Source organism: Orcinus orca, chromosome 7 (assembly GCF_937001465.1).
Source record: "Orcinus orca chromosome 7, mOrcOrc1.1, whole genome shotgun sequence".
Classification (NCBI taxonomy): domain Eukaryota; kingdom Metazoa; phylum Chordata; class Mammalia; order Artiodactyla; family Delphinidae; genus Orcinus; species Orcinus orca.
In genome coordinates this window covers 22663757-22683798 of record NC_064565.1, presented here as the reverse complement: position 1 = coordinate 22683798, position 20042 = coordinate 22663757, and the positions used below count along the sequence as shown (strand labels likewise).

Below are 20042 nucleotides of genomic sequence, written 5' to 3'. Positions count from 1 at the left end.
GCCCCAAGGTTGTGTAGGAAACAGGCGCACTCACCGTTGTGACTGCTGTTTAGGTCCTGGGGAGCAGAGCTGTGGACTGGCACCCTGTCTTGCTTGCAGAGTCTTAAGTGAGGCCTGTAGCTGCCCCACCTCAGAATACACAGGTAGACACACAACAGTGTTGAGAAACTTAAAACTCTCTTTATCACACCATCACTGGAGAATAGAACTCATCATCATTAACCCCTTTAACAAAATCAGCACACAATTTTATCAAGCTCCTACTGCTCTGTGGGGTGCTATGCTAGGTGTTGAATGAAAAGTGTCAGAACAATATGCTCGTGCTGGTGTTTCTGTATCTCCTCGTGCCTTTGGAGGAGCGTGTCATCTGATTGACAAGATAAGTCCAGAGCTGAAAGCAAATCAACACAGAGCAGTATCTCACATTAACTAAATGTCGTAGAAGAGGCATTGAGGGCTTACTGGAGTTCAGGAAAGGGAGCAGATAAAAGTGGAGGATGCCAGGTAAAGGCGTGGGGGAGGAAACAGAATTTGAACTGGATGTCAACCGAAGAGCCAAACTTGGACCAGTGGATGAGAAGCAAAAGGGAGGTCGGGGAGGGGGAAGGAGGCAGAATGCCTGGTGCTTTCGAGAACAGGCAGACCTTTGTTAAAGAGCGGGGTAAGAGCATGGTAAGAGCGGAAACCTTTTTTTTTTTTTTTTTTCAAATCAGGAAATAGTGTAAGATAAAGTTTGAAATGTAGAAAAGGGTCAGCTTTTGAAGAACCTTGCCTTGGGGCTTTATTCTACCGGCTGTTCCTTGAACCCCACCAAAGAGGGTGTAGACATGTCAGTATAAGTACTGTCTTTATCACAAGTTAACTTGGAAGGCAGCTCCTGGGTGGGATTCTAGAGCATTCTAAAGCTCCCGCATGTCAGCCCCCCTCATGAAAGCTCCTTGGTGTTTGAACTATTCAGAAGAGCTGCTCTAAGGGGATGCTGAGGTACGGTTCTTCTACTTCTTCCCCAACACTAAGACCAGAACATCCCAAAAGATATGGAAATCCACTAGTTCAGAGGATGGGCAAGTTTCAAGTGGCCTTATAAGCCTTCACTTCACAGTTGCTTCACTCCATCTAAATCCATCACTGACTCGGTTAGCCGCATTGAGAATTTCAACTCGTTTCCGCAAACCACAGAGGAAGCTTCCATCAAAAGTGATAGTTTCCATACGGTATTTGTTTTTCTCTTTCTGACTTACTTCACTCTGTATGAGAGACTCGGAGAAAAAAAAAAAAAGTCATGAAGAATCTAGGGGTAAGATGGGAATAAAGACACAGACCTACTAGAGAATGACTTGAGGATACGGGGAGGGGGAAGGGGAAGCTGTGACAAAGCGAGAGAGTGGCATGGACATATATACACTACCAAACGTAAAATAGATAGCTAGTGGGAAGCAGCCGCGTAGCACAGGGAGATCAGCTCGGTGCTCTGTGACCACCTAGAGGGGTGGGATAAGGAGGGTGGGAGGGAGGGAGACGCAAGAGGGAAGAGATATGGGGACATATATATAACTGATTCACTTTGTTATAAAGCAGAAACTAACACACCATTGTAAAGCAATTATACTCCAATAAAGACGTTAAAAAAAAAAGTGATAGTTTCTTTAGTTGACCAAATCTCTATTCACTGTAAAAACATTATCCTGTGGTTTGTGCTTTATGATTGCTTTTATGAAGACAATGAAAAAGCCAGATATATAGGTGGAAACTTAAATTGACGTTATATTGCTGAGATTTACCATCTTCAAAAATAGCATGCTAGATTAATGCATTTCTGATTTCAAGGTGCTTTTTTTTTTTTTCAAGTAGGTCTTCCCTGAACATAATAATTCTATCAGACAGTGGGCTGTGGAAGAAAACATTGTGTGTGATCTATTTCTGGGGGGCTTGAAGGCTCAAAATACTATTTTTTACTAATGCGCCTGAAATATCAGATGAAATATAGTATTAATATGCAAAAGTGTCTTAATGGTAATAGACTTTTTTTTCTTTCAATGTGTTTGTTGCAGGATCTAAGGGAGGAATGTGTAAAGTTGAAAACGAGAGTGTTTGATTTGGAACAACAGAATCGAACGCTAAGCATCCTTTTCCAACAGCGAGTCAGACCAACTTCTGATCTGCTCCTCCAGGTACGTGTTTCTGTGCAAAACAGTCTTTGCTACTGAAATGCTTGCTATTGACAGGAAGTGAGTTAACTTCAAAAGGTACCACTATCTCCATGGGCAAGACATATTGCGTCGGAACCTCCATTCTCTCCCCTCTCAAGGCATGTCATTAAAATTGAATGTCTCTTAAATCTCTTGACTCTTTAAACCTAATTTTGATAAAGAAATGCATCAACAAATAATAAACAGGTAAAAGGAAACAATCAGAGGTATCAAGTGAAACCGGGGAATGGAGTCAGCAAATAATTGATGGCTCTGGGGACAAGTATTAGTAGTCTTGCACTCCCTGATAAGCAAGGCGGAGTTTTATGTGATGCCGAAGTACATTTCTTTATTTCAAACTCTCTGTAAGCAAAACTACAGCTGGGGTATGTTGTACTTTCATCTCTCTCTCTCTCTGCAGCCTGCCTCCTCAACAACCTAATACACTCCGCCTCAGTCTTTTACAGGTTCTCTTCGTCTAAGCGTTCTCACCAAACTCTTCCGGTTGCCTTCATAACAGGGAAAGTTGTGGAAAGGCAAACCATTTGAATCATTTTGAAGCTGCCCCCCGAGAAAGCACTAGAAAATATATCTGACTGCAGGGAGACACGTGGATTGGCAAAGGGGTCTAGAAGGCTGATCTTTGCTGTTTCCTATTTTTTTTTAATGCTATTAATGTTCATATTTGCTCAAACAAGCTCCAAGTTTGTAAAGGATAACCCCCAGCTGCCTGGTCTGATTGACTAAAGGAAAGGGGAAAGACAGAGATACCCTCTAGACTAGCCTGTCACCACTGTAGCTGCTAGCCATGTGGTGCTATTGAAATTAAACATTAATTTAAATTAAGTTTCTATGTCAAACTAGTCAGATTTCAAGTGTTGAAAAGCCACACATGGCCAGCAGCTACCATGTTAGACAGTGTTTGTACAGAACATTTCCATCATGCTAGAAAGTTCAGCACTTTTCCAGATGGTTGAGACAGTGTTGCTAATTTACCCTCTGAACTTTGGCACAAACATCTTTCCCTGACTCCTCAGGGAAATAATGAGAAATTGCAGTTCATTTCAGAGGAAGAAAGATGTTTGGTAAAACCGCACATCAAAATGTAATCCTCCCCCCCCCAACCCGCCTCCGATGAAGAGAAAAGAGCTCTCTGAATTGTAAAATAGATCTCATCTCTTAAATTAATTTTCTCTCTGCTTTATCTATTAGCGCATAATTCATAATTTATGACTCATAAATTGTGTGGAAAAAAAATCATCTATCTCTATTCTGTTTCCTGATCCTGCCCACGATAAATGTTGGTCAGAGAGAATGTTGCATCTGTTAAAAGTTGTATGTCATTTGCTCTCTTATAATCAAGATCCACTATTGTAATTGCTTTTCACAGCTATTGCATGTTCCTGAATTTTTCCGTTTTACGTGTTTTAACTTGAGGCTTTTCTGGAACAATTTTTAAGGATCTACAGTCCCTGTTTGTGAATCATGATGGTTCATTTCCACAGTAAACACATGTGCCATAGATATTTAAGCTTCTTCATTGGCTGACGCAAATTTCTTAAATACATATCCAACTGGCAGGGGGTGGTGTTTGCGCTAACAATGGAACTCAGTGTTTACTCCTTGGGTGTCTTCAGCCAACACACTGTTTCTCCCCAAATAGACCTCACTTCCAGGAGCCATTCTAATTTAAATGCCATTTGTAAAAGATGGGCTGATAGTAGTTCTGGACGTAGAATAATAGCAAGGATGATGCCTGCCCTCTAACATCTCAGGGCTCACAGTCATAGACAAAGTTGCTGGTTTTTCAGGTGGTCTGTTCATTATATGACCTGTGGTTTTTTAATTTTCTGGTGGCACAAATACATATCATGGAGCACCGGCTAAAGGAAAAGCAGTTTGAGCTTGCTCTGCACCTGTGGAAGCTCTGTAATTATTTGTTGAATGGAATAATGAATAAATGACCCAGATTCATTCTGCAAGCTGGGGAGTTACTTTACATACACCTAAGAGAGGTTTATACCCCTACCTCTTCTTCTGAATGTTTCCTGTCTTGTGTGGAGGCTTTGGAACTATGCAGCCATGCTGGTCCAGCCCAGTTTGTTTGAGGGTGTGGCTGGTGAGCACAGCAAACCCACCAGTGTGCCTGGTCCCGAGTATGAGAGATGTTACAGCTTCTGCCCGTGGACTGGAGATTCAATACAGAAGATTTCTAAGTAGGTTTCTATGTATCTTAAAAAACTGCATTAGTTGTCATCTGCTGAATACAGCCTGATGATTCTCTACAATCTAAGTAGCCACCTGAAGAGAAATACAGAAAGAAGATTGTTGAACACATTGTGATTTTAGTAGATACATTGTTAAGTTGTAGAAAAGAAAATAATTTATAGGAAATAGCTGATTATTTGTCCCTCAAAAACAAAGAATAAGAGGTTACATGGATATTCTTTAGCAAATTCTGATATAAGAGGAACAAAAGGATAGTTCTAAGGATTCGTTGACAGATTCTGGGAAACTTACAAAGGGAACCAGTCCATGATGGGAAAGGAAAGAAGTCTAACCTGAAATTTAAAATCTTAAGAATGGCCATAAACTTCTCTGTCGATTCCAGTTTCCAGAAAAGCATCTCTGGGACCATGGGTGGAAGCAAGTCAGATTAATAAGGGCCTCCATATTAAAATCAATAATTTGAGCTAAATTCTAATGGATTAAGAAACCAGTGTAGCAAATAAAATCTAAAAGTAACATTCTTAATGGAACCGGAGTCTATAACTAACCTTATTTGAACTCACTGGCCAGATTAACCAATGCTCACCATTTCCTCTTATAAATTATATTAGGTTACACTCTCAATTTACCAAACATTGACAACTAGTTGAAACTCTCTACTAAGAGTACTTAATTCTCTTACCAGTTGAGTTGAATTTCTACCATGAATGAGTTATGTTTGTAACTCAGTATGTTCACATGACTAGTACTTGTCACGGTGATTATGAAATTTTTAGCTACTTTATAAACTGATGAAATGTGGTGCAAAAAGAATTGTTTCTATAAAATAAAGTTGAGTGCTTCAAAAACACTATAAAGGCACGTCCCTAAAAACGTTTGTGATCAAATGAAATATAGGTGTGTAACTGCAAAAAGAAAAAAAAATGTGGGAGATGGGGAATTGTATTAAATGTAGAGGCATTCTGCTTGCAAATTGCTTCTCAGGTGGTTTTAAGTTCTTGTTCCACTATTAAGAAAAACAAAACCTAGAAATCACAATGCATAAAGCATGTGTTTGATGCCCAAAAAAAAAAAACCCACAAAAGACATTGGAGGACTCTAATAATATGATTCCTAGGCAAAAAGCCAGCCTTGGCCCTACCAAAAACAAAAAGTGCTAGATACTGTTCTCCAACCTTTATAGTGTTCACCAGTTTATCTCCATCACAGTACTTTCAGGTACGAACTATCTCTATACCCATTCTACAGATGAGGACACTTAGGCACAAAGAGGCTGTGTCACCCAGTGGTAATGGACAGACTGGGGATTTAAATCCATGGTCAGGGTCCGCTTCCTCCCTTTCACTTCCTGTCTGTGCTCCCTCTACATGGAATACAAATGGACACGAGGAACGCTTTTCTGATTCAGTACTCTGACAGACATCTTGCTTAACGGGCCCACCTGTGCTCAGATCAGTTCAGAGGGCTTCTGCAGTGTAATCGCCTACTATCTTTACACATTTCTGAAAGCCTCCAAGATTTCCCCTCTCCTGTGCGTTCTGCTCTTGTCTTGCTTTGGACACCTGTGTTATCGTCATCTTGATAGGACATTATTCTCATATTTTCTGCCTAACACGGTTTATTCTTCTCCTTTTTATCTGATATTTCAAAGGTCCTATACTCATATCCTTGGGCCAAGATAGAAAGAAAAGAATGTTATAGTGTAGATTATTCTCACAAACAGTTGAGAATCTGACAGCTTAGAACCGAGGTGTAAAACTTTGCTGTCACTTCTGAGAGCGTTGACTTTTTTTTGCTAGTGTTTTTATATTATTTCAGATGAGATGAGACGATTTTAAAATTATCTTTGTGCTTCTGATGTATTTTTCGTTCATTGCATCTTTATTTTATTTAATTTCATATGCAATTATGGCATCCTAGAGTTACATGGTACTGACGGTGGAGGTCATGCAGTGCAACCCCCATAACTAGGGATTTCATGTTAACATTTATTTCACCTAAATGGGAATCTCCTTGAGGGCAGCAATTATGCTGTGAATGTTGCATCTTACCCTCCCACAGATATTATCACCATTCATAATACATAGTCAGTGTATACTTGGATGGCTTAACATTTAATTCAATATTTTTTTAACTTTTTATTTTATGTTGGAGTATAGCTAATTAACAATGTTGTAATAGTTTCGTGTGCACAGCAGAGCCATACATATACGTGTATCCATTCACCCCCAAACTCCCCTCCCATCCAGGCTTCCACATAACATTGAGCAGAGGTCCCTGTGCTATACAGTAGGTCCTTGTTGGTTATCCATCTTAAATATAGCAGTGGGTACATGTCAATCCCGAACTCCTGAACAATCCCTTCCCCCCACCCTTCCCCCAAGTAACCATAAGTTTGTTCCCTAAGTCTGTGAGTCTGTTTCTGTTTTGTAAATAAGTTCATCTGTATCATTTCTTTTTAGATTCTGCATATAAGCAATATCATACGATATTTCTCTTTCTCTGTCTGACTTACTTCAATCAGTGTGACAATTTCTAGGTCCATCCATGTTGCTGCAAATGGCGTTATTTCATTCTTTTTAATGGCTGAGTAATATTCCATAGTATATATGTGCTACATCTTCTTTATCCATTCATCTGTCAACGGACACTTAGGTTGTTTCCATGTCCTGGCTATTGTAAATAGTGCTCCAGTGAACATCGGGGTGCATGTATCCTTCCAGACCATGTTTTTCTCCGGATATATGCCCAAGAGTGAGATTGCAGGGTCATATGGTAGCTCTATTTTTAGTTTTTTAAGAAACCTCCATCCTGTTCTCCATAATGGCTGCCCCAATTTACATGCCCACCAACAGTGTAGGAGGGCTCCCTTCTCTCCGCACCTTCTCCAGCATTTATTGTTTGTGGATTTTTTGATGATGGCCATTCTGACTGGTGTGAGGTGATATCTCATTGTAGTTTTGATTTGCATTTCTCTAATAATTAATGATGTTGAACATCTTTTCATGTGCCTCTCGGCCATCTGCATGTCTTCTTTGGAGAAATGTCTACTTAGGTCTTCTGCGCATTTTGTGATTGGGTTGTTTGTTTTGATGATATTAAGCCACATGAGCTGTTTGTAAATTTTGGAGACTAATCCCTGGTTGGTCCCGTCATTTGCAAATATTTTCTCCCAATCTGTGGGTTGTCTTTTCGTTTTGTTTATGGTTTCCTTTGCTGTGCAAAAGCTTTTGAGTTTAATTAGGTCCCATTTGTTTATTTTTATTTCCATTATTCAGGGAGATGGATTGAAAAAGATATTGCTGCAACTGATGTCAGAGAGTGTTCTGCCTTTGTTTTCTTCTAGGAGTTTTATAGTGACTGCAAAATGGACATTACAATCAGTCTAATTAATGTCTGTCACTATGAACAGATTTCTTTTTCTTGTGATGAGAACTTTTAAGATCTCTTAGCAGATTTCAAGTATTCAATACAGTATTAATAACTAGAGTCACCATGCTGTACATTACATCTCCAGAAGTTATTGATCTTATAGCCGGAAGTTTATACCTTTCGATCCCCTTTATCAGTTTCACCAACTCCCCACCCCCACCAATCTGTTCTTTCTTTCTATGAGTTCTTTTTTTAAAAAAAATTCCACGTGTGAGTGAGATCATGCAGTTTTTACTTCTCTCTGTCTGACTTATTTCACTTAGCATAATGTCCTCAAGGTCCATCCACACTGTCACAAATGGCAAGGTGTCATTCTTTTTTACGGCTGAATAATAATCTATCACATACATATGTAAATATATAAATATATCTCTAAAATACATTTATATCCTATATATATATATCATATATATCACATTTTCTTTATCCATTTATCCATCAGTGGAGACTTGGATTGTTTCCATGTCCTGGCTACTATAAATAATGCTGCAGTGAACATGACAGTGCAGATAATCTCTTCTTTGAGATAGTGATTTCATCTACCTTGCGTTCAGGCCCATAACTGGAGTTGCTGGATCATATGGTAGTTCTATCTTTTAATTTTTTGAGGCACCTCCATACTGTTTACCGTTGTGGCTGCACCAATTTACATTTCCTGCCAAGAGTGTACAAGGGCTCTTTTTTCTCCACATCCTCACCAGCATTTGTTATCTCTTGTTGTTTTTTTTTTTTGTGGTACGCGGGCCTCTCACTGTTGTGGCCTCTCCCGCTGCAGAGCACAGGCTCCGGACGCGCAGGCTCAGCGGCCATGGCTCACGGGCCCAGCCGCTCTGCGGCATGTGGGATCTTCCCAGACCGGGGCACGAACCCGTGTCCCCTGCATCGGCAGGCGGACTCTCAACCACTGCGCCACCAGGGAAGCCCATCTCTTGTTTTTTTGATAATACATTCGAACAGTTGTGAAGTGATATCTCATGCGGTTTTGATTTGCACTTTGCTGATGATTAGTGATCTTGAGCACCCTTTCATGTTCCTGTTGGCTCTTTGAATATTTTCTTTGGAAAAAAGCTTATTCAGGTCCTTTGTCCACTTTTTAATTGGATTATTTGATACTTCGCTATTGAGTTGTATGAGTCCCTTATTTATTTTAGATGTTACCCCTTATCAGATGTGTGGTTTGAGAATATTTTCTCCCATTCCGTAGGCTGCCTTTTATTTTTGTTGATGCTTCTTTGGCTGTGTAGAAGCTGTTTAGTTTGCTGTAGTCCCATTTGTTTATTTTTGCTTTTGTTGCTTGAGCTTTAGGTGTCACATCCTTGAAATCATTGCCAAGACGAATGTCAAGGAGGTTTTTTTCCCCCTATGTTTTTATTATAGGAGTTTTATGGTTTCATATCTTACATTTAAGCCTTTAATTCATTTTGAGTTAACTTTTTGTGACTGGTGTAAGATAGGGGTTTAGTTTAATTCTTTTACCTGTGAATATCCAGTTTTTCTAGCACCATTAATTGAAGAGCCTGTCTTTTCTCCATTGAGTATTTTTGGCTCCCTTGTCAAATATTAGTGACCATATTATGCATGGGTTTATTTCTGGGTTCTTGATTCTGTTCCATTGCCCTGTGTGTCTGTTTTTATGCCATTTCCATACTGTTTTGATTACTATTGCTTTGTAACACAGTTTGAAATCAGCAAGTGTTATATCTCCAGCTCTATTCTTCTTTCTCAGGACTCCTTTGCCTATTCAGGGTCTTTTGTGATTCCAGACAAATTTCAGGATTGTTTTTCTATTTATGTAAAAAATGCCACTGGAATCTTGATAAGGGTTGCACTGAACCTATAGACAGCTTTAGGTAGTATGGATATTTTAACGATATTAATTTCTCCAATCCATGAACATAAGATATCTTTCCATTTATTTGTGTCATCTTCAGTTTCTTTCATCAGTGTCTTATCGTTTTCATTGTAGAGATTTTTCACTTCTTTGGTTAGATTTATTCCTAAGTGTTTTATTCTTTTTGATGCTATTATAAATGGGATTGTTTTTCTTGTTTCTTTTTCAGATAATTAGTTGTCAGTGTGTCGAAACGCTATTGATTTCTGTATGTTGATTTTGCGTCCTGCAACTTTATTCAACTCATGATTATCTAAAAGTTTTTTATGAGGTTTTTACATTTTCTATATATAAAATCACATCATCTGCAAATAGAGACAATTTTACTTTTTGCTTTCTGATTCTAATGTCTTTTATTTATTTTCTTTGCTTGAGTGCCCTTACTAGAATTTCCGGTACTATGATGAATAGGAGTGGTGATACTGGGCACCCTTGTCTTGTACCCGATAGAGGAAAAGCTTTCATCTTTTCACCACTGAGTATGATGTTAGCTGTGGACTTATCATATATGGCCTTTATTATGTTGAGGTATATTCCTTCTCTACACAGTTTGTTGAGCTTTTATTATAAATGAATGTTGAATTCTGTCAAATGCTTTCTCTGTGTCTGTTGAGATGATCATAGGATTTTTAAAATTCTATTATTGTGATATATCACACTTACTGATTTGCATACGTTGAACCATCCTTGCACCCAAAGGATGAATCCCAATTGACTTTGCTGTATGATCCTTTTAATGAGCTGTTGAAATCAGTTTGCTAGTACGTTGTTCAGAATTTTTACATCTATATTCATCAGGGACATTGGCCTGTAGTTTACTTTTCTTGTAGTGTCTTTATCTGGCTTTGGTATCAGGGTGATACTGGCCTCATAAAATGAATTTTGGAGTGTTCCTCTCCTCTTCAATTTTTTGGAAGAGTTTGAGAAGATTTGGCATCATTTCTTCTTAAATCTTTGGTAAAAATTTACCAGTGAACTACCAGGTCCTGGTCATTTCTCTGTTGGGAGGTTTATGGTTACTGATTCAATCTCCTTACTCATTCTTAGTCTGTTTAGAGTTTTTGTTTCTTCATGATTCACTCTTGGTAAGTTGTTTGTTTCTAGGAATTTTTCAATTTATTCTACATTATCCAATTTATTGGCATATAGTTGTTCAAAGAAGTGTCTTATTATCCTTTGCATCTGTGGTATCAGTTGTAATGTCTCCTCTTTCATTTATCATTTTATTTATTTGAGTCCTGTTTTTCTCTTGGTTAGGCTAGCTAAAGGTTTGTCAGTTTTGTTTATCTTTTCAAAAAACCAACTCTATAGTTTTGTTAATATTTTCCATTATTTTTTATTTTGTTTATTTCTCCTCTTTTTTTTATTTCCTCCCTTCTGCTACTATTGGGCCTCATTTATTCTTCTTTCTCTAATTCCTTGAGGTATAAAATTTATTTATTTGAGAGTTTTCTTTTGTTTCGATGTATGTGTTTATCCATGTAAACTTCCCTCTTAGAACTGCTTTTGCTGTACCTTGTAAGTTTTTGTATGTTGTTTCCATTTTCATTTGTCTCAAGATACTTTTTTATCTTTTCATCTCTTCTTTGATCCCTTGGTTGTTCAGGAGTGTGTTTTTTAAAAAAAATCCATGTATCAAATATTTGTGAATTTTCCTGTTTTTCTCCTGTTGTTGATTTCTAGTTTCATATCATTCTGTTTGGAAAAGATTTGGTATGATTCAGTGTTCTTAAATTTACTAAGACTTGTTCTGTGGCCTGCCATATGATCTATCCTAGAAATTGTTCTGTTTGCACTTAAAAAGAATGTGTATTTTGGTGCTGTTGAATGGAATGTTCTGTATGTGTCTGTTAGGTCTATTTGATTCATAGTGTTATTCATATCCACTGTTTCCTTGTGGATTCTCTGCTGGATGATCTATCCATTGTTGAGAGTAAGATGTTAAAGTCTCCAACTATTACTGTATTGCTGTTTATGTCTCCTTTTACTTCTGTTACTCTTTGCTTCATATATTTCGATGCTCCAATGTTGGCTACATAAATATTTACAATTGTTATATATTCTAGGTGGACTGACCCCTTTATCATCATACTATTACCTTCTTAGTCGCTTTTGAGCATTTGCAGCTTAAAGTCTATTTTGTCTGATATACATATAGCTAACTCTGCTTTCTTTTGGTTACCATTTGTTTGAAATATCTTTTTCTATCCCTTCACTCCCAGGCTGTGTGTATCTTTAAAGCTAAAGTGAGTCTCTTGTAAGCAGCATATTGTTGGATTTTTAAAAATTTTATTCTGTGTCTTTGGATTGGAGAATTTAATCCACTTACATTTAAAGTAATTATTGATAGGTGAGGACTTATTACTGCCATTTGATTGTTTTCTGATTGTGTTGTTAAACCTTTGTTCCTTGCTTCTTTTTTTTTCTTCTTACTGATTTATTTTGTGATTTGATGACTTTTTGTAGCAGTATGCTTTGTTTATTGTAATCTTTTGTGTAACTACTACAGGTTTTTCCTTTGTAGTTATCATGAGACTTACATAAATATCTTCTATTTATGACATCCTGTTTTAAGCTGGTAACAACTTAACTTCAATAGCATACATAAACTTTACACTTTTTCTTCTCCCTTCTCACATTTTATGTTTAATGTTACAATTTACATATTTTTATATTGTGTATCAATAATAAATTACTGTGCTTATGGTTATTTTTAATACTTTTTTCTTTAACGTCTTAAGCTGGAGTTGTAAGTGAACTATGGAACACCATACCAATATTAGAAAATCTGGCTTTGCTTATATATTTACTGTTACCAGTGAGTTTTTTTTACCTACATTCATATACTTTCATGGTGTTAATGAGCATCACTTTATTTCCTCTGGAAGAACACCCTGTAGCATTTCTTGTAAAGCATGTCTGGTGGTGATGTTGATCAGCTTTTATTTGTTCGGGAAAGTCTTTATCTCTCCTTCCTCTCTGGTATTCTTGGCTGTGCATTTGAATAAATGGTCACCTCCTCCAGCTTCTACAGGTTCATTCCAGCAGAAACAGTCCTAAACCATAATGCATATATTGTTTTTCTTGACTGTGTCCCCTAAACCCCGTAGGTTTTTAAACATTTTATTTCTTTCTTTCTTTTTATTCTTTTCTCTTTTTTATGTTGCTCAAATGACTGGATAATTTCAAATGACTTATTTTCTAATTCACTGATTTATTCTTTTGCTTGGTTGAGTCTGCTGCTGAAGTTCTCTGTTGAATTCTTCAGTCAGTGTATTATTCGGCTCTAGGATTTCTGTTTGGTTTTCTGGATGGGTTCTGTTTCTTTGTTGAACTTCTCATTTCATTTATGCGTTATTTTTCTAATTTTATTTGGTTGTCTGTGTGATCTTGTAGTTTACTAAACCTCTTGAAGAGGATTATTCAGAATGTTTCGTCAGACGGTTCCTAGATCCCTATTTCTTCAGGGTCAGTTATTAGAGCTTTATTAGTTTCTTTTGATGGCATGATGTTTACCTGATTCTTTGTAATCCTTGACTCTTTGCATTGGTATCTGTGCATTTGAGAAAGCAGCTTCCTCTTCCAGACTTTACAGATTCACTTGGGCAGAGGCAGTCCTTCACCTGTCAGCTCAGCTTGGGGTTCTGACGAGTCAGCTGGTAGCATCCTTAGAAGTGGGGCTTGCTATCAGGGTTTCTATTTGAGGGAGGCCACTGCCCAAGCTCTGAGTTCAGGGGTGCCACTGGCTGGGAACAGTTGACTAGGACTACTGGCTTGGTTCTTTTCCCCAGTGCAGCTGTAGAATGGACTCCACAGTTGCTTGCATTTGCTGGTCAGGCTTCCTAGTCGGGTGCTATACTCAGTAGTTAAGGGGGCCTGCAAATTTACTTCCCTGCAGTGGCCAGGGTCATAGAACTGCTGGAATGGCTCACTGTCTGGGGACCAAGGCCAGGCAAAACTGTCCCCTGAGCTCCCTGGTCAGGCAGAGCCACTGACTTGATTCTGCAGATGGACAGAGCTACTGACTGGGTTTTCTGCTCAGGTGCCCCTATAAGTGCAGCTACAGGGTGGGCCGCTTAGCCTCCCAGGTGCTCTCGTTATGCTTCCTGATCAGGCAAGACTGAGGGCTGTCCTCAACAGTAGGTGGGGGTAGCAGCCTACTTCCCTGCCCAGGTGGTGCAGCAGAACAGGCCCGAAGGCCAGCATTGCTTGTTGTCTGGGGATCAAATCAGGCAGAATTGTGCATCAGGTACTCTGGCCACATGGGCTTGGCTCTGATGATGGGCAAAGACACTGGTTGGGATCTCCTCCTCCACCGTGAGGAGGAACTTACTCTGCCCAGATCTAAGTGCTGGTTACTGTAAGCCCTGCCCCCCGCTTTGATGTGATCTCCAGTGTCAAGCCCTGCAGCTTCCTTGTGATCCCCATGGGGTGAGACCCAAATGGGCCTCCCAGGGGGTGACCCACAGTGCTGGGAAGGTGGATGTCCACCTTGGGCTCTTTGTGTCCCACTAGAGAAACCATAGGCCCCAGGGGCCCTCTCTGTGTGGCTCTGTGTCATCCTGAGGGAGGGGTGATGGGATTAGAGTCTAGCCGTTCCTCTTACCCTTCTAATGAGGTCTTTCGTGGTCTCCGTGGTCCCAAGGGGTGCTGCCGGCTCACCTCCGTCTTCTGGGGTTTTCACAGTGGCGTCTTGCCTATGTTGGTGTCTCTAGCTGGTCTTCTAGCGAAGGGGACTGAATTCAGGAATGACCTATGTCACCATCTTGATGACATCACCCTTGAGGGAGATGCTTCTAACGACAATAAGATTGTAATATTCTTGGTTTGTAATATTCTTGGCCTTTTTCTGTCTGCTTATGTGTATTTTTGTATCAATCCACTGTACCTAGGTGCCCAGTTCATATTTTTAATCCTTTTATTTATTTCTGAGAAGCAAAGACTTTTAGGCATTTACATTCTTCACTACTTTGGAACTGGCCATTGCATAATGAACACAGCCTCACAGAAGTACCCGGAATTGAACCATCAAGCAGCCAGGCCAAAGGCAACTCCTCTAGGGTATTTGGCCATTCAGAGAAATTGGAAAATCCCAGCCATATAAAACATTTTTAAATGTATGTATTTTGCTTTTTAAAAGGTCTACCTATCTGCCTTTTGGGTACTTTCAAAATATATACAGTTAAGTGAGATGAAAAGAAGAAATCATTACGAGGGCATTGGAATAACATGGAAAGCAGGGAGGGAAGGAGGGACTGGGTCAAGGATGGGACAGTGGGTCTTGAGTTCTGGCATAGAAGGGTTTCATTCTGATTGATCTGTGCCTCTCTTGAGCCACAAGCCATGAAAGAGTCATGAGAAAAGGCAGGAAAATCCGCACACGGTTAGAGCAGCTACCTGGCTTCCCATGCGAGGATGTACATTTGCCTTATGAGTTTCTACAACCGATCAGCTCTGCCCTTGAGCTGCTTGTGTGCTGGCCTCAGCGGCAGCCTCCAGCCCTGTCTAATTTAGAAAGGTCCACAGAGCAACAGCAGGAGCAGGCCGGTGATACTTCAAGGATGCTGAGGACTGCCAGGGTCCGTCCAGATGGCGGAGCACCCACCAGCAGTGACCCGTCATCCCGCGTGATCAGAGCACCGTGCTGGCTTTTCCTTATGGACAGCTGCCAGCCATGAAAACGCACGGAGGATGTGCAGCAGGGATATTCTCTTACACACAGAGCCCTGGGAAGGACATTAACTTGTCTGAGGTACAGAAAGTGGCATCTCTGAGAAACCGGGGACGCTTTGAAAGATCACACGACTCCTGCAGGGCAGGGCCTGCGGATGCCTCACACGAGGTTGGCTTGGGAGCAAGTAAGAGCAGCAGAGAAGATGAAGAATCTGCAGGGTTACGGCGGGATGTGATTTTCTCCTCTGCGGGACGCACCCAAGGCCCTCTGTCAGCTCCCTTTACCTTCAGCAGCCTCGCTCGTCTTTTTTCCCTGACACAAATACTCCAGCCAAGCAGAAACACCCTCACTCCACACAGCATGACATAGGTTTTCCTTCAACTGTCCCATTTTGTATGTCATTGCCCCCTTCAAAATGCTGTTCGGCCTACCCTCATCCCACCCGCGGCCCCTGCTCTCCATTCAGTTAACCGGCTGGGAGCGCCAAGGGTCTGTTGGTGCTGGAGCTTCAGGGGTAAAATGCATTTCCTCAACAGCTGCGGTCTGCAGATGCCATGCAGAGCAGAGTGCTATGGTGAGGGGCACTTGGTGGGGGGCAGGGTAGGACTGGAGGCTAATTCTGTTGGGCGAGGGCCCTGGGGAAGACCTAACAGAGGAAATAATGCCCCTACGTGTGTCTAAACAAATGAAGAAGAGCTTGTTAAGCGGACAAGGGAGAGCATACGTGCCAGCCGGAAGGAACCGTCTGTGTATGAAGGCACGCTTCCGGTCCTGTTTCTGAAGCTACAGGCTTTGGCAGCGGTCCTGGAATAAGCACCCCTGGCCCTCAGTCCCCACACACACCTGGCTCACCAGGTCCCAGTCTGTATTAATATGTTACTTTGTAAGTATGCTACAGGTTTTTTTCTCACATGTTTGTTCTTCATTCCCAAATCAGTTGAGGAATGTTTTCTGTTTTTTTTTTTTTTTTGCACAAGACCCAGGCTTATCGGTTCATGTGTCCTGGCGTGCTTCCTGCCTGCAGTATTGTCGAGGGTACACGTGGTCTGTGAAGGAAGTCAGGGTCGATTCCTACTCTGGACTTCGCTTGCTTTGACTTTTATTTTCATAGGGACAAGGGCCTTGCCTTATTTACCTCTGAATCCTCCCAATGCGTACCTCTTAACAAAGCGAGCCTTGATAAATGTTGAGTGAATGAGTGACTGAGTGAACCTCTGGGGCGCCTGGAAAGGCTTGCCAACAGGGAAGGAAGAAGGAGATGGCTTCACAAAGGAAGTGACCACGAGGGGGAAAGAAGAGAAGGGAAGGAGAGCAGTCCTTAGGGCGCTGTGCACATCAGACGTAGAAGGCTGACTTTGCAATATTATGTTTAGAGAAGTTGGGACGACCAGGGGAGCTTCTCTCTTCTTTTTAATGCATTCAGTTTTGTTATTGTTTGGTTGGTTTTTGCTTTACTTTTATCTCTTCTTGTTGTCAGTGAGATCTCAGATGTGGTTTACATCTTGGAATTGTTTGTACCCTATTGATACAGAGAACTGTATTACATGATATATCTTTGGCTGAGGGACTGAGGTTCCATATGGTTTCATGGACCATAGTGAGTTTTTAATCTCTCCCATCCCAACCCCCTACCCAAATTTTAAGTTACTTAATGGAAGGCACCTGGCTTCCTGTTCTTTGTCTCTTCCTAAAACTAGATATATGCCAAATATGTATTAATTGCTTTCAAGAGCACATGGCTGGCTCTGCATAAACCAACCTGTCACCTGAAACAGTGAAAAATCTGATGTTCTAAAAACAGCATTGCGAACTGAATTGCTTAAAGGGGCTGAGCCAGGTGAAGGGATAAGCAAAGGAGGCTCTGTACTCGGCTGCCACTAGCGGTCATGTGGAAATGCTTGTTAGATGTTACCGTAGATTTAGACATTTTAAGAAACTGGAAATGCAGACACTTGTGTGCAGCCTCCTGACTTTTAAATGTTGGCGCCCGATTCAACTATTTTATAACACTGAGGAAGCCCAATAAAACATCTGCAGGCCAGGTTTGACCTTGCAACCTGCTTTTCTTTCCTTTTTCTAGTGATGGTGGATTTTAATTTAAAACATGGTACAAATTCTCAGAATACCTGGGCACCAGGCTTCACACTCGTATTCATAATACAGCTAGAATATATTCCTGTGTTCATTATTTCAAGAAAAATTCATTGACCTTCTACTGAGGACACAGAATTTATCATTTAATAAGGAGACAGATAATATGAACAAACAATAGTGCAGTAGAGTAGTAAATGAAACAGCAATATTTACCAGCAGAGGTCCTCAGAGGAAAGAGTGATTTTATCTGGGGTATCAGGGAAGCCTTTTAGGAGGTGGTGACAGCTAAAATGGACCTTGAAGGACACATAGGAGTTTGTTAGGGTAACAAACAATTCTTAGACTAGATTCAGGACTAAGCTTAGTACTGGGGTTTATATTTAGATCAATCCCAGAGTCTGGCTTTAATCACGACTGTAAAATTATAAAATTGTCTTCACCTGATTTGGTCTTGTTTGGCCTTCCCAAACCCTTCCAGCAATATCAGATTAACTCACTGAGCTCTGTGGAAACACAAAAACCTCTGAGGAGTTGCCATGCCAGTTGAATTCTCTGCCACTGTGACCTTCAACAGCCGTTCTTTCTAGCTTTTTATCTGAGTGGAATCTAGTTAAGCTAAATTAAAAAAAACTGATGAAAAATACAGAGCCCTCCGCGTCTGAGGTTTGTTTTAAGAATTTTAACATTAAACAAAGGTTTCAAACCTGAACATAAATCAACATTATATTGAAACAGACTAAGTGATTGAAATGTAAATTCAGGAAATGTACCTTGTAGCATGTAACCTTCAGGCTATATATTTTTTTCATATTTCAAACATATAGGAAAACTTGATAATTCTGAATTTGGTGAATTTCATGCAGTCGATGTTTATCATAGTAACCTTAAAAGCTGCCCCAGTAAAAATTGTTATGAAGCATTACATTTTCATGAATTGTGGATAACTGTAAGCATTTGGAAATGCAAGGCAGCACGGAAAGTACTGAGAAAGGCATGGTGATGTTTACCTGGGGATTTGAGTATGCAGATTGGAGCATTAATTTCTTGGCACTCAAAGTTGTGGAATGTCCGTTGCTATCAGTGGATGTTACACCAGGGAAATTTTATCCCTGGCACGAAAAGATGAAGTAACCCAAACTCTGACATGAAAGACCAGTGTTTCCAGGAGCGAAAGCAATTTGGCTTTGTTCTGTCACCTCTCTTACCATGAGGATACTCTTGTCTGAGAGCTGCCTGACATGTTCGAGAACCACTTCGTGGAACCAGGTAGCGATTCGCAATCTGCCAAAGCTCTCTAGGAGACTCTAGAACAAGTCTTTAACTGATCAGCCTTCGGTGATGACGCATATCCTTGAAGCCCTGGCTGCATGGGTCAGGGAAGGGAGGGGAGGTTGGGGTATATACCAAGGAGACACATAGAAGCATCTGAAATCTCTCAGCAGAGCCGACCTAGAATGGGCTGAGGCTCCATGAGGAGAGAACTTCAGGCAGGTGTGAAGCTCAGTGCAGCTTGGGATAGTCAGACTCTAGAGACAAATGGGAGTGGCCTTCAGCTGTGCCTGGCCTGCTGCGGTCGCTCAGGAATATGCTAGGACTGGATTCACAGTAGTCCCCAAACCGATCAGACAGATGGAGATAAATATTCCCGGGGCTCTCATATCCTGATGCACTGACGTGTAGCTTATGTACTTGGCCGCCCCAGAGCAGTCAGGACCAGCTTCAAGGGCACAAAGACATTCCGTCTCCCACCTGCCACCACTTACACATATACATGCACATACAAGCTCAAGTCACATTTTCAAACATTCTGATGGACATCTTTGGACAGGTGAGGTGAGAGAGCACCTTTGTGAGATTGGAAAACCAGGGCGATATTGCTGAGTCTCCCATTCATAAAACTGTCTTCATTCAATCCAGTTGCAGCAGCCTTTTCTGCCTTTAGAACAGCCTGTGCTGTGACCCCTGGCTCAGTTTCTGCTGATCACCACCATCAGCCTCGTGTCTCAAAAGTAAGAACTAAAATAATTCCTGAGTTTTCTGCAAAATCGGGAAGTCAGACCCTTTACCTGCACGGAGGCCCCCTGGAATGAGGGATGCCATCCTGTAGGTCACAGGCCCTGTTCTGAAGACAGTGTCACTGCTGACTCATTGGTGACCTGAGACAGGCCACACAAACCCATCACGATCACCTCCAACCATACCCTGCGGCTGATAAACCTCTGCCTCTCTGTATCCCACAGGTAGGAGGGTAGAAGGACCAGGAGAGTACTTACCTGTAAAGTGATGCAAAGTAAATGGAGCAGAGTTGTACGTGCAGAGAAATCACCCATGCAGTTCTGTCAGCTTAGAATGTGCTGCATTGAGGCTGCAAGGCGATTTCTACAGCTGGCTTGGGGGAAGACCAGGCCTCGTCAAATCTAGGGTTTTCCAAATGGGTATCTGATGGGGATGTCAATAAAGTTTGAGGTTGTGCTGTACCTTATTAGCAGACAGATCTCATCTCACTGAACCCTTACTCTTAGCCTGGAGTATT

General features: G+C 40.9%; 1 protein-coding gene across 7 annotated transcripts in view; it reads left to right on the top strand.

Annotated features, from left to right (window-relative positions):
• NCKAP5 (NCK associated protein 5) overlaps window positions 1–20042 on the top strand; it is a 1039671-nt gene that overhangs the window by 860106 nt on the left and 159523 nt on the right. For all 7 annotated transcript variants that reach the window (XM_033440354.2, XM_033440356.2, XM_033440353.2 and 4 more), the window contains one exon: window positions 2052–2171. In XM_033440354.2, the coding sequence (XP_033296245.1) occupies window positions 2052–2171 (120 nt within the window). The remainder of the gene's footprint in view (window positions 1–2051; window positions 2172–20042) is intronic.